This window comes from Atheta coriaria, unplaced genomic scaffold (assembly GCF_025399875.1).
Source record: "Atheta coriaria isolate IRGN ID8LTWV9N9 unplaced genomic scaffold, Caltech_Dcor_3.1 hic_scaffold_43_pilon, whole genome shotgun sequence".
Taxonomy (NCBI): Eukaryota; Metazoa; Arthropoda; class Insecta; order Coleoptera; family Staphylinidae; genus Dalotia; species Dalotia coriaria.
This window is the reverse complement of record NW_027045485.1, coordinates 1-13452: the sequence shown is the minus strand read 5'-3', so window position 1 is coordinate 13452 and position 13452 is coordinate 1. Positions and strand designations below refer to the sequence as shown.

At 34.8% G+C, this 13452-nt stretch overlaps 1 protein-coding gene across 1 annotated transcript; it reads right to left on the bottom strand.

Moving 5' to 3' along the window:
• Window positions 1–10802: 10802 nt before the first annotated feature.
• On the bottom strand, window positions 10803–13075 carry LOC135802648 (thioredoxin domain-containing protein 3-like). The gene is made up of 3 exons (XM_065316257.1): window positions 12880–13075; window positions 11569–12818; window positions 10803–11214 (listed from the first exon to the last, which is right to left on the bottom strand). The coding sequence occupies exons 1-3, from the start codon at window positions 13069–13071 to the stop codon at window positions 10803–10805; spliced, it is 1854 nt and encodes a 617-aa protein (XP_065172329.1). The 5' UTR covers window positions 13072–13075.
• Between the last annotated feature and the right edge of the window lie 377 nt (window positions 13076–13452).

Sequence of the window (13452 nt, the reverse complement as noted above, 5' to 3'; positions counted from 1 at the left end):
TATCTTGTCACTTGAAGATTTTGCGTAGATTAAGAATCTCAGATTTGGCCTTTCTATCTCTTTTTAGTTTACGAGATGAAATTCACAATTGAAGAGAAAATGAATTCAAAATTGAAAAATGTCACATTTTAGCACTTTTAATCGCATTTTTCGACCTTTTACCCATTGAAATTAAGTAATTTTAAATCTAGCTAATAGAGAATCTCTTGGCCGTATTTATAGTTTTAGAGATGCCTACATGTTAATTGACAATATGTGCACATACCGAAGTGTAAACACGTAGAAACGTAATTATTGATTATAATAGACTAAATTGTGGGACTAGTATCTGCCCGCATTTATAGATGCACTAAAATCATAAAATCGACTTATACGGCTTATTTTATATTTATCGACAAACGTTTTTACTTGCATGTATCTCGCGCGCTCTCTTCCAGCGCCGCATCATCTTACTGCATGCAGCGAAGTCTAGTTTGGATTTGATCACAAGTAATGTGCATATTGCAAATTCGCACAAGGGTCGCGTTTCTTCGACGCGTGAGTCTTTACTCTTGTTTCTTATCATATACTGTCCGTCATTGTTTACGCCGTTTCGGCATGCACTATCGGTGGATTGCAGTCAGTTTCATTGTCGGTCGCTGGTTGAAATCCATTCGTGTTTTAAGAATTTATATCGTTTTATTCGGACTAATATTCAAAATTTGTGTTATACTCGAATCAAATCGACTATTTATTTGTACTTTGCGACTATAGTAGTAGTTAAATGTTCGGAAATGCGGTTTTTGATCACGTTTGTTATACGTATATTACCAGTCACGTATTAGTGGATTTGATATTAGCATTCTTCCTCGGCGTTGAATTTGGTGTCAGATACTAAATTAATCGGATATATATACTCCATGTTGATTCTCATAATTAAAAGATCCATCAGGCGGGTGTAAGTATGTTTTAACTTCGACTGCATATATTATTGTATTTTGCGTTGATTGTTAATTTATAACATAATTCATATAAAACGGCGGACCTGGGTGCACGTTTCGTTACTAGGAAATCATTTAAACATAACTACGAAATTAGTACAACATCCTTTTAGCGAATTCATATTTAGATTTCAGCGATATTTTCCGGCATTTTTAGTAGAGTAATTAAGTTTAAAACCAGCTTAGAAAAGATTAAACAGATTCCAACAACATGAAATATAATTTCTGTCTGGTATGTTATTTATGTATTTCTACATTTGTGAAATATTGGAAATATTTACTGTTTGTCGTTCGTAGCTGGTTGCTGATACACTGATCGGTTCCGCGTCAGAGAGGTAGGCCAGGTAAATTAGAACTCCGGGTGTACTTACGTCGGTTATTAAAATATATGAAATAGTTGCCGTTGCCGTTATATTCACAGGCGCGGCGCGCACCCAACACAAATCCGCTCCGCTCTTCGCAAGCCTACACACGCAAGTTTTCTGCAAAGTTTGGAAAAATCCTTTTCCAGCTTTACGATAGTGCGCGGACAATACATCAAAGTTCCGCTTCGTACACGTGCGGTAGTTTTATTGTCCGACTGGTTCTCATCTCTAAGATATTACCCATTACCACAGAGAAAGTCTGCGTCCGAAGGTAAAAGTTCAGGCATGTGGTGGAAGCGACCAGTCATCATCAGCCGCTCACGAGTTTACCGAGTTGCTTAACTTGTTTGACGCATTCAACGCGCAGACCTCAGCGAATTTAGCACGCGATTATTACCGCTAACGCTAAGTAAAATCGCGCGCGCACTACTTGTGTAACGCAAGTTCAAGTTCAACAAGTTACAAAAGAACAAAAAGTGTATTTCATATAAAAATATATTGTGTGGATTTATGTTGAAATTGTGTTAGAACAAATGTGTGCAAAATTAGTATTATTGCCTTGATTAGTGCGTATAGCTAACGTTTAAGGTGACTTAGTGTTTGGAAGTAGTGCGGATTCAACGTATTATTTGTATCAAAAAGATGAATATCCCTCAGCGATAACGATTCGTTAACAAGCGGCAAGCTGGCGTCGCAGGTGATCAACAATAATTTCGGTGTTGATTGCCACGGAGTTTGCGGAGATCAATGATCCGGAATACGAACAATTTTGGCAGATGTCTGCGGGTATTGTGCTCACCCTGATGGTACCTCAGCCGCGTGAGCGTATGTGCTCATGTCTACTGTATCATAAATTTCAACAGTGAAACGCGTAAGAAATTAAATTTAAATTTAAAAATAACTTTTATGCGTCAAACGCCGAAATTGATAAGCAAATTAGAAAATATTTTTGCTGAAATTTTAAATTTTTGCCAAAATTTGCAGTGATAGAAGCCCGTCAGGCAGCAGATTTGGAAGCCGGCAGCGGATATCGACCTCGATCTTTGATACCCTGCCGAGCTACACCATCGTCTTCGGGCCCGCTGACCTACGAGGAAGCGCTCGAGCAGTTGAAGAAAGTCAAAGAGATTGTCAAAACGCACAAATCGACAATCGCCACAACGCCCACGCCGATCCACACGACAAAAAGTAGCTCGGCGTGTATAACACCATCACAATCATCATCGACTACATCGATACATAGGACTTTCAGTAACTGAATTGTTTGAAGTTGTACAAAACGCCACTAGCGGCGCGGGGAAATAACGCGATATCTGCATGTGCAAAAATCCTAAAACAAATAAAAAGTCTTGTTTTTTAATTTTATTAAGATTTACAAGAAGAAAATCTTCTTGATGTTTATTTATTTATATATAAATTAATTGTGATTTATCGGTAAAATATGAAAAGACTTTTAAAATGAGGAATAAAAACTTAAGCTAATTGTTATAAAACTTAAATTTTTAGAGAAATTTTACGTTGGAATTATTTACTGTCTGAGTAATAGATGAGTAAATATTGTAAATGTTATTTGGTTTTTCTAGGAACAACTTCTAGCGGCTAGCACCAAATTTTGTACTATGCACTCACTGCCGAGTAAATAATTAATTATTGGTCGTTAAAAGAAACATTTGCATCCATACTACGACTTACACTTTACGACACCTGTCAAATGACGCAGTTCTCTTTTATCAGTAACACGTAAAACTCGTATTTGTGCGTAGGTGTGCTTCACCTTCGTTGATTACACTTTTTAGCAATAAATTTAATTTGAGTTATTTATGTTTGATAGTTGGTACATAGGATAGGGCGTATGGTGTAAATGTATTTGTCTAGGTCAGTGATGATCCTGATAATCTGTATACATTTTCTGTGTATATTTATTATTGTAACTAGAATACCTAGAATGAGGTAGTGATTAGGGGAAAAGCATCTTATTCTACCATTGACTCAAGCACGTTGAACTGTCAGGCTTTCAATGAGCACAAAGTGCAACACAACGGTACAATGTGATTATATTTGATTTAAAAGGAGAGAGGAAGCTTGTGTACTAAGTAATATTAGAAATGCGAGGGGAAATTTGTGTTTTTGTATGTTTGTTGCTCTTTCACGCAAAAACTACTGAAGATATTTTGATGAAACTTTGTAGTTTTATAGTTTATTTGATAGAAAAGGAGATAGACTACTTTTTGTTGCAAAAATATTGCTTAAAAGATGTAAAATTATCGATGAAAGTTGATATGGAGATTTTAACATAGTTTTAGTACTATAATTCACACCTAGGTGGCGCTAAACTGCATGATTAGCATTTCTTAATTCTATAAATTAAAATTAATAACATTTTTGACGAATTTATAACATAATATGTCAAAGAACAAGAAAATAATTAATTACTGTTCATTTTATTAAAATTTACGCGTTTAAAAACATAATTTACAACAAAATTTTCAACAAATTGATATTTTAAGGTTATTATAGGTTATGTTCTGTGAATCCCCCATATTCTATATTAAACATGTTTTTATTATATTTGGTGGCTTTGCAAGGTGCAAAACTTCAGTAAAAGAGTGTCTGTCGATAACAACGACAGCGATAATTGTCGGCGGTGCGCGCGCGCACAACCTCAAATTATGCTTATACCAATGATTATATAGCGGCCGTCCGAACTCCGCCAACACTATTAGGAATATACGCATCGAAATTTCGCGCCTTGCCTGAAAACTTCCAAACGGAAGGAAGAAATCACCTACGCTCGCGAAATACAATTTTACATGGCCAACATGACTCCAGTTGTATTTATTTTATTGTATTATTTAGAATTATTGGCTGGGCGTCGCCGGTGGAACATTTCGAGAATTTTTTATTACCGCCGCACGATTTAGCAGATGTTTAACATTCTTAACGGGTTTGAATTCTTGCGGAATAGTTGTTATTCGCAATTAGGTTACTTTAAGGTAAATATTCGTTTATGCATTGTCTTTTGTCTTAAGGAAAATCGCATTTAAGTATTTAAATCTTCTAGGCGTTGTGGTTTTACCTCAATTTTGAAATTATTTGCATTCAGTTTTGGGTAGTGGATAATTATAAAACTATTTTAAACCGTTTAAATTCGCAATTATTTATGTCTAAGTCTCACAGTTTGTTTTATTTGAAGTTTTTTGTGTTTTTTCTATTTTCAACTGTGTTTTCACGGTTTTTAGACACAAAACATTGTATTTTAAACACGTATGGCTAAAGTCGTGACTAAAGTACTTTAGTCACGGGGTGGCGCCAACGCCTGCGCACTTGCCTATAAGTTTTAAAATAGAAAGTTCAAATACATAAACAAAATGTGCAAATCAAGTAAAAGTAGAAAAATATCGTAAACAGCACATAACTACACGTTGTTAAAGTGCCACTTAGCGCACTTGACATTTAATATACTATTAAACACTTAACATTTGCAATTTTGTTTAATTTTAAGTTTTTTCCGTTTTTATGCATTTACTGTTAAGTTGCCTTCAATTTTCAAGTTCGGATCAATTTACTTTTCAGTGTCCAGTGACCGTCGCCCGATAATGACTCCGTATTTGTTGTTAATCACCTTTACCTACACCGTACCTCAGTCTACATCGACTACACACTTATTACATTTTTTATTTACAAGTCATCGGCCATCAACAGGTTTCAATCTTTTAATTTCATATTTTTCTTGATATTGCAAAAGAATCGAGACGCAAAGCTGCTTAGTCACGCATTTCAAGTTAAGTCATACAAGATGGCGTCTGGTATTCATGAATGGCCTCTAATTTTTGACATTTTGACGAGATTTATTTTACACTACTTAGAGATTTCCAGCTAACGATAATCGGAAACTTGATATATCTTGGTCTATCTGACCAATTAATTCACTTGATCGATTGATGAATTTTTCTTTATTTAACACTTAGTCGCATTTATGTACACGGCTGGTAGTAAAACTTGTGTTGCAGTGTCGCATGCATTTGCGATTTAAAACTATTGTAGTTTTGAGATGTCTGAGTAATCAATAGTAGTAAAAATCAAAGTAAACGAAAAAAACCGGTACTGGCAAGTGTTAAAAAGTTTTGCGTGTGTTTCGTGCTGGCGTCGACGTTAATATACAAACTTATTTGTTCACGTAAAGCGGTAATGGCGGTGCTATGTGAATATGGCGATAAAGTCTGTCTAGACTTCGGCGGCCATAATCGATAAATCGAAAAAAATTGTGTTTTTAAAGTTTTATTTAATTACCGGATAATTGCTAATAACCACTGATTTAATTACCACGGCATATTGGTTACCAGTTATTCATTGAGTAAGCAAATCAACTTTCTATCTGCAATAGTTTTGGAGTTATAAACAATTTAATTTTGTGAAAAAAAAATTTTAAATGTTTTTTGCAATTCTTTAAATTTATCGTGCAACTACCTGGACAGTAATAGTATATTCACATATGGTTTATTTTATTGTCTTTGATAAGATCTATATTTTAAAACAAAAATGGCGTCTGTATCTCTTTTAGTTTTTGAGTTATTATTATTTTTATATCGTCAAAAAACGAAAAAAAAAATTTTACCATTTTTAATATCAAATTATTTACAAACCATATTTATAACATAATATATTTATGATTTGATTCATAGTCTTTGATAAGATCTATCATTCAAAACAAAAATGGCTGCTCCATCTCTTTTAGTTTTTGAGTTATCTTGATTTTTACCAAATTTATCGCCGCGTTTGTCAATTTTCGATGTTTACTTTTTCCACAACCACGTCAAAACTACAATACCTGCACTTTTATACCTTAGCTCCGTTAAAACAATCGTAAATTTCCTTTTTAACTTTGGCTTTAACATTCAAACCTCTGCGATCTTAAACAGCTGAGTTACGCCGCTGTTTCAACGAATAATATGAATAATAATTAAGCCTTGGCGAGGAAATAGGAAGCGGCTCGTCGCATTTAATGCTCGATTAAAGTCCACGTTCAAGTACTTATACACCTACACATTTTAAAACAATCATCCATTATGTCAAATCACCTTTTACTTTTACCCGGCATTTTACAGCACTTTCTAAAGTTACAACGTTCAAACCTTAGCGTCTATTTTTAATGCCGCTGCATTTGTTAATATTAATTTTCAACTTGCCGCGATGGACGGGCACAATTAATGCATTACAATGCATCGAAATGCATATCGTGCCGATGCTAATGTTATTATATTGTTGCTGCGCCGCTTAATCGCTCGGCGTCAATGTTAATTATTGCTAATGGTAATGTAGTATGACAGACCACAAAACGACCGCAATGGAATCCAGTCGCAGACCGATTCGTTTGCCGTTAATACTTGAACATGAATTATTTCGCGTTGGCTGCGGCGAATCATTTGTGCGATAGTTTTGCAACGCATGCTAAGTTACGAAGTGCCAGGTATTGGCCACGAAAATAATCACCAGTAATCGGACAATGATAACGTCGAACGTCAGACGCTCGCACAATGCACGAAACAAAAGTGATAATTGTTATAAAATGATAGATGCATATTGTGATTGTTAACAATGGGGCAGTTTGATTGGCTATTATTTGCATTTTTTTATCTGTATGGTAATTTTATTTGTTATTTGTTATTTTGGTTGTTAGTTTTGCACTTTGGGCGCGCCGTTTTTATTTGTTTTGTGTAGTCGCGTTGCTGGCGTAACTTTCGTGTCATCTTTTATTTCGTGGATAAAGTTCAGTATTCTACTTATACTAAAGAAATATAAGACTTTTGGGTTGAAACTTGTGTTTTAATTCTTTATTCGTGGAATAAATGCGAGTTTTTAATTATTTGACTGAAAGCCTGAGTTAATGTAGGTGTAATTTTGGTTGCCTATGTCTAAATCTTCAATAACTTTGATAGAAATATGGTTAATATGCAAATATATCATTTTTACTTGATATTCGTGCTTGACAAGTGTTTAATTATCTTTATTCAAAGAATAAATGCATATTTGTAATTATATTATCGGAAAACCTGATTAAACAGTTAGTTTGAGTGCTTGTGCTGGTGTACTGGTTTGCCTATGTGCAAGTTTTACAATTTGAAAGAATAAAACTTCTACAACTTCGCACTATCACGTTTCCAAATCTATTGTCACACAGAACCAGATAAACCTGTTTAGTCTTACCCTAGTATTATGCTATGTTGGTTTACACGCTATATGTATTCTATGTAATCATTGCAAATACAATTTATTTGCGACAAAATTACAGTCAATATTAGCTAAACATTAACTGCTCTAAGCAAATCTAAACAAAATCTTTGGGTGAGTATAATTCAGGTTTTTCCGGCTTGTTCAGAATGTCGATACTCTAAACAAGCTGTTTATCTCAAATTTATTGCGATTTGCTTTTCATTTGCAGTTATTTCGTCAAGTCCTCAACAACTGACCGTTCAGAAAAGGTGCGTGGAAGGAAACTTGTAGCATTTTAAACTAAATTTACAATGACTCACTGGGTTGTAGTTACTAACGATGTTGCATGAAGAAAAAAATTAAGCAAAACGTAAGGAAGAAAAAACACTGATGCTTTGACGTGAATTTTACTGACTGGAATTGCCCATGTTTGGTTTGAAACAATGTTAGACTACCCTGGAAAAGGATTAAATGTCAATTTATTATTAAAGTGAAGTGCTTAAATCTTTTACTGAATGCGTTGGCGGAAGATTATTTTTTACGTTTTACGGCGTAGTTTTTGATGATGCACGTAGCTTCATTATACAAATCTATTAATAATGCCTACTAATTGAATAGAAAACGCACACGGCGTAAAAGCATTTACAATTCATTTTTCAATCGCTGCTCGTCTTGACAAGACTTTGGTTGTGTATTTGTTGGAATAAATGCAGGTTTTGTAATTATATTGACTGAAAACCGATAAACATGTTTGTGCTGTGAGAAATTTGCTTGAGTTAGACAAGTATTATGTTTATTTGTCATTTTATAACCCCTAATCTACACACTTTAAAAGTAAGAAAATGCAATATTGGTTGCCTATAACTTCAGAACCAGTAAAGCTACATTATTGTTTCAATCAATAGAATTATTTTATTTTCTCAGTAAATTACCGAAAAACCCCAATAAAAATACTAATAATTAACTCTAAACTGACAAAATGTAATGTTAGTTTGCCTATATCTTCTAAACTAGTGGTGGTAGAAACACCCATTTTGTTTTAATCAGTAAATAATTTTTATATTTTCTTGGAAAATCAACGAAAAATTGATTTAAAATTTATTATAAGTTGTCAAATGTATAAAATTAAGGTTGAAGATGACATATACACTTTGAAGATGAATACGTAAATATGTTCCAAAAGTGATTTCGACACTTTCAACCTTTGAACATCAGGAATAAAATTAGCAACCTGGGTGGGTGAGGTGTCAAAATACAAATGTCATTCTCTTTGTGCTTGATCATCAACAGCTTTGAGTTTTAATGTGCGTGCGCTTTTGATGTTTTATTGGCCGTGGCTTGATGCCGTGAATAATTTTCACGGACATAATCACATAATTACAATACTTTACACAGTCAGAGGAAATAATTCATTAAAAACTATAGATTATCCACAAAAAATTAAACTTTCAAACTAAAAGTTGAAAAACTATATACTTAGCTACAGACTAATAAAAATGTGATTGTTCAACAGATTGTTTGAAATTATAGAATTTCAGCACCGAAAATTAACTTAAAACAAATATTGCACACTTGCAGAAACTGTACAAAACCATCGATACATTTGAAATCTGAGGAGAATTTAAAATCGCTTGTGTTTTGGAAGGTTTAATAATGAATTTTAACAACTACCAAACTTACCAACGTCAATGGTTGCCAGTGATATGAGTTATCTTAATTATTTGCATTCATGTGGAAATATTATGAAAATTATAACTACTTAATTCATGTAATACTTTCGCCGATTATGTTTTTAAGTCTTTTTTAAATCGATTTTTTATGGATGGGAAACGGCCAAAAATAAAATGAATGAACAATATGAAGCGAGCAGAAACACGCACGTCAGCGGCAATAAATTAACGTTTTAATAGCTTTTGTAACCGACTTCCGTACGTAAGAGATGTTTGCATTTCACTTGAAATTTACTAATTTGATTTTTACTTTAGCACATTGCATTAATTTAAAATTAAAAAATACAACAAAACAAAGCAAATGTTTATTTTTGAAATGTTTGCATTGCTGATGTGCACGTAATTTTAATATTAAGTAATATTAATTACTTTAATTACACAAGTTTTAAGGTTTTTTTGTGGTAAAAATATAAATATTGACTTTTTATTAAAAATTCCTTCTTTTATATGCAATTTATGACTTAGTCAACACTTTGAACAAATGAAATGTAATGCTGGTTTCCTACAACTTCAAAACTATCACTGAAAGAGAAATTCTTTTTGTTTTAATGAATAAAAACCAAAAAATACAAGATTTTAATGTTTTAAAGCAAAATTCCTTCTTTTACTTACAAATTATAACTTAATCAACACTTTGACCAAATGAAACGTAAAGCTGGTTGCCTATAACTTCAAAACTTTGGTTTTTAATAAAAATTTACTCTTTAGATCAAAATCTTTAATAGTTTTGATTAATAAAATGACAAATTAACATAAATCTAGTGTTGCAATTATCCAATCTATCCCAAAACTAGATCAACGACATAATTCTAATTCGTCATACAACTTTTCTCATTAACTTGCGTATTAAATTGGAAATGTGGTGCCGATTGCAAATCGGTAGTTTGCACACATGTTGCAATTATTGCCCACACTCTAGGTTCACACTTGAAACTTAAAACCGTATAAATTCAGTTCCAGATTTCAATTCGCTGACCAAGGTCGGAGTTGGCTCAGATTACCTCAGAAGAAATACGGAGCAAAGGTCGACGCTAGGCGACTAAGAGTAATTCAACATGGCACCTCGTGTACTCGTACCAAACTCATTGTGTGCTCAATGCATGACCTATTGTTCTAATTCTTTAAAGAAATTACGCTCAAAGATTGAACAAAAAGTGTAAATAACTGTTTATTATGTAACGGTAGATATATTTGATTAATCTCCTTCCTCTTCTTCTTCATTTTTTAGGTTCTTCAGGTGGGGGTGCTTCCGGAGGTGGTTCTTCAGATTGCAGGAGAAGCTGCTTCGGTAAGGTGGAGGAGGAGGTGGGGCATCCTTCACCTTCAGGTGGAAGGAAGGAGGTGGGGGTGCTTCAGTAGTTTCACCTTCGGTGGTGGGGTGGAGGGTCCTTCTCCTTCTTCACCGCTTCGTGGCCTCCACCTTCTGGTATAACAGGAAGTGGTGGAGGAGCTTTGTATATTGCATCCTTGGAAGCTGTAATCTTTGCGTTTAATTTACTTGTAGTTTGGCTTGACTTTCATTTTGCTTGCTCATTGATGGTGGTGGGGGTGGTTGCTTTATCTTGACCTTCACCTTCTTCACCTTCTTCTTCGTCTTCAACAGAGATTAATTCACTCATTTTCCATTGGAGGTATGTCTTCACTTCACCTCCTAGGTCTCCTAAATCTTCTTCTTCTTCACCGTGTAACACACCTTCAAATATCATCTCTTCTTGGTCTTCACCAATTGTATCTTCAATAAAAGTAGTGTGTCTTGGTTGAAGGGGAGCTATTTCCGCGTCTTCGTCCTCGTAGTTTTCCGGGAAGAAATGCGAACAGTCACGTTCTCCTGTATCAACGTTTGAGGACATGTAGGTTGGTCCTAGTTGGGCGAAGGCTAGAATAGGGTCTGATTTTCTTTTTGCTACTTTGAGGACCAATTTTTCTCCACTGGAAAATAAAAAAAATATGTTTAGGTGATATTTAATAGGTTTTAAGAACTTTGGGTGTTGATATTTAAGGTAAAGAAAGTGAAAGACGTCTACCCCCACCAAAAAGTGAAGGTTAAGCACTTTTACTCTTTATTGAAAGTGCAGGAGATGCCCCTCTTTATTTAAAACTATATTTAGGAAGTGTTCAGATGATTTTAGAAAATAAGGTAAGTGAATAACCTCTACTCCCACCTAAAAATGAAGGTTAAACCTTTCTACTCCTTGCTAAAGGTAAAAGGGACTCCCTACCTCCAAATAATTTAAAAACAAATTTAAGAGGTATACTCTTAGCATATCATCAAATTTTACTTACTAATTAGTCCCTGTGAAGTGTTTTTCATACTGTTTCTTCGTCTTAGCAATAAGTTTAGCCTCATCAGGTTGATCCGAAGTAAAGAACCCAAACGCCAGTATCTCACTCTCATACTCATCCATAACCTTGTAGATATCATGCTTCTTGAACACTTCAAACGCAATCGCAAGATGCGCAGGCGCTGGTTCCGGTTCCGGCAGTATCAACGCCGAAGTAATCAATGGGAAGCAATACTTCAACGCTGTAGACTTAACCAAGTCATTCGCAGGTGCCCATAGACCCCATAGATCCGCCTCGTCTACTTCTTCCTCCACAACTTCCTCTTCAACTAAATCTTCAATCTCAATTGTAATAGCCGTTGGGCTAAAGGTGGAACTTACACGTCTAAACTCATTGGGATCTATTACCTCAGCCACCTGTTCTTCTTCCGCTTCTTCCTCTTCTGCTTCTTCTTCTACCTCTACTTCTTCTTCTTCAAGTTGGTCTATACCTTCATCTAACTCCAACATGGCTTGCATTTGTTGTTGTTTGATAGCTTCAGCTTCCTCCTGGATCTTTTTCGTGACCTGAGATTTTAACAATGAATAAGCGGGTGTCCCTGGTTCCCCTGGAGCTATCTTAGTAGCTCCATAAGCAAATTTTAATATGGTTTCATCTAAAGGACCAGGATTCATCTCTTGATCAACCGTTAACATCAATGCTAAAGCTCTTTCACTGCAAAGGTGATGTTTGCATGCTTCAGGCATCTTATCAGGTGATAGAAACTCGATATCTTCTATAGCTTCCTCTGTAAGTTGAGGTCTTTCTTTTTTGGAGATGGCTATACCCGTATGAGGTAAAAATTCATCCAAAATATCACTGCTTTTTTTAACAGCATGCGGGAAAATGATGATTAATCCAAGATGCGCCATTGTATCCAATATATTTTTAGCCTGAGCAATTCGCCTGTCTTTGAGTTGCCTCTGGGCTTTCTCCACTTTAACCCTTTCACGATCCTGTTCAATCTTAGCGTGTTTTTCGAATGTTGCTTGTTCCTGCTCGGAGTTTTCTTCTGGTAAACGCTGGGGACGTGTGCGTATACCTTCCAAACATTCTTTTTCTTTAACCATTTCATCCATAATCATCCTTTGTAATTCTGGTGCATTTGAACCGAAAAGTAAACCTACTTGTTGACCTTTAGCGATGAACATCCATGTTGGTTCAGATTTATTACGGAAACGTTTAAGGGCTTCCACATTATTTGATCTAGCCTGTAAAAATACATTCAAAAGTGATTTTGAAGATAAAATTAATTTAAATTTATTTCGGGACCATTCCTAGGTGTAGAAAATCACCCCCACTCTCAAGTTTTATCTTCTTGAGGTTTCCCTGCATTGCCAAGCATGGACCACACCATTCCGAGTAGATATCCACAACAAGAAGACCATCTCGCTGAAGAAACTTCTCCCATTCCTCATCGGAGGTGATATCAATCTGTAATTGAACTTGTTTTGCTTTCGCCATCCTGTCAAGGCACTATTATGATTAATTCTCAATTGTTTGATCAATAGAATTACATACAAACTTGATGAAATTTAATTCAAAACTTCTTTTACTATATGCAACCCAAAATACACTTTTAAATGCACAAAACTTAAAATCTTCAAATTTTTATCACTTTTATTTGTGAAACTGATAATTTTACACTCAAATTGCAATATCTATATATTGACAGGTAGATAACACGTTTCCTATAAGTGTATGAAGTCTACGCGTCTTATCTTTCGACTTGGTTAAGTGCATGCGTCATCGATGAGTTCAATTTTCAAGTTTGGTGATTTGCAGTGATAAGCCCGAAGCTCCTAATTAGATAATTACCTGATGTGGTCCCGACGTACCCAATAT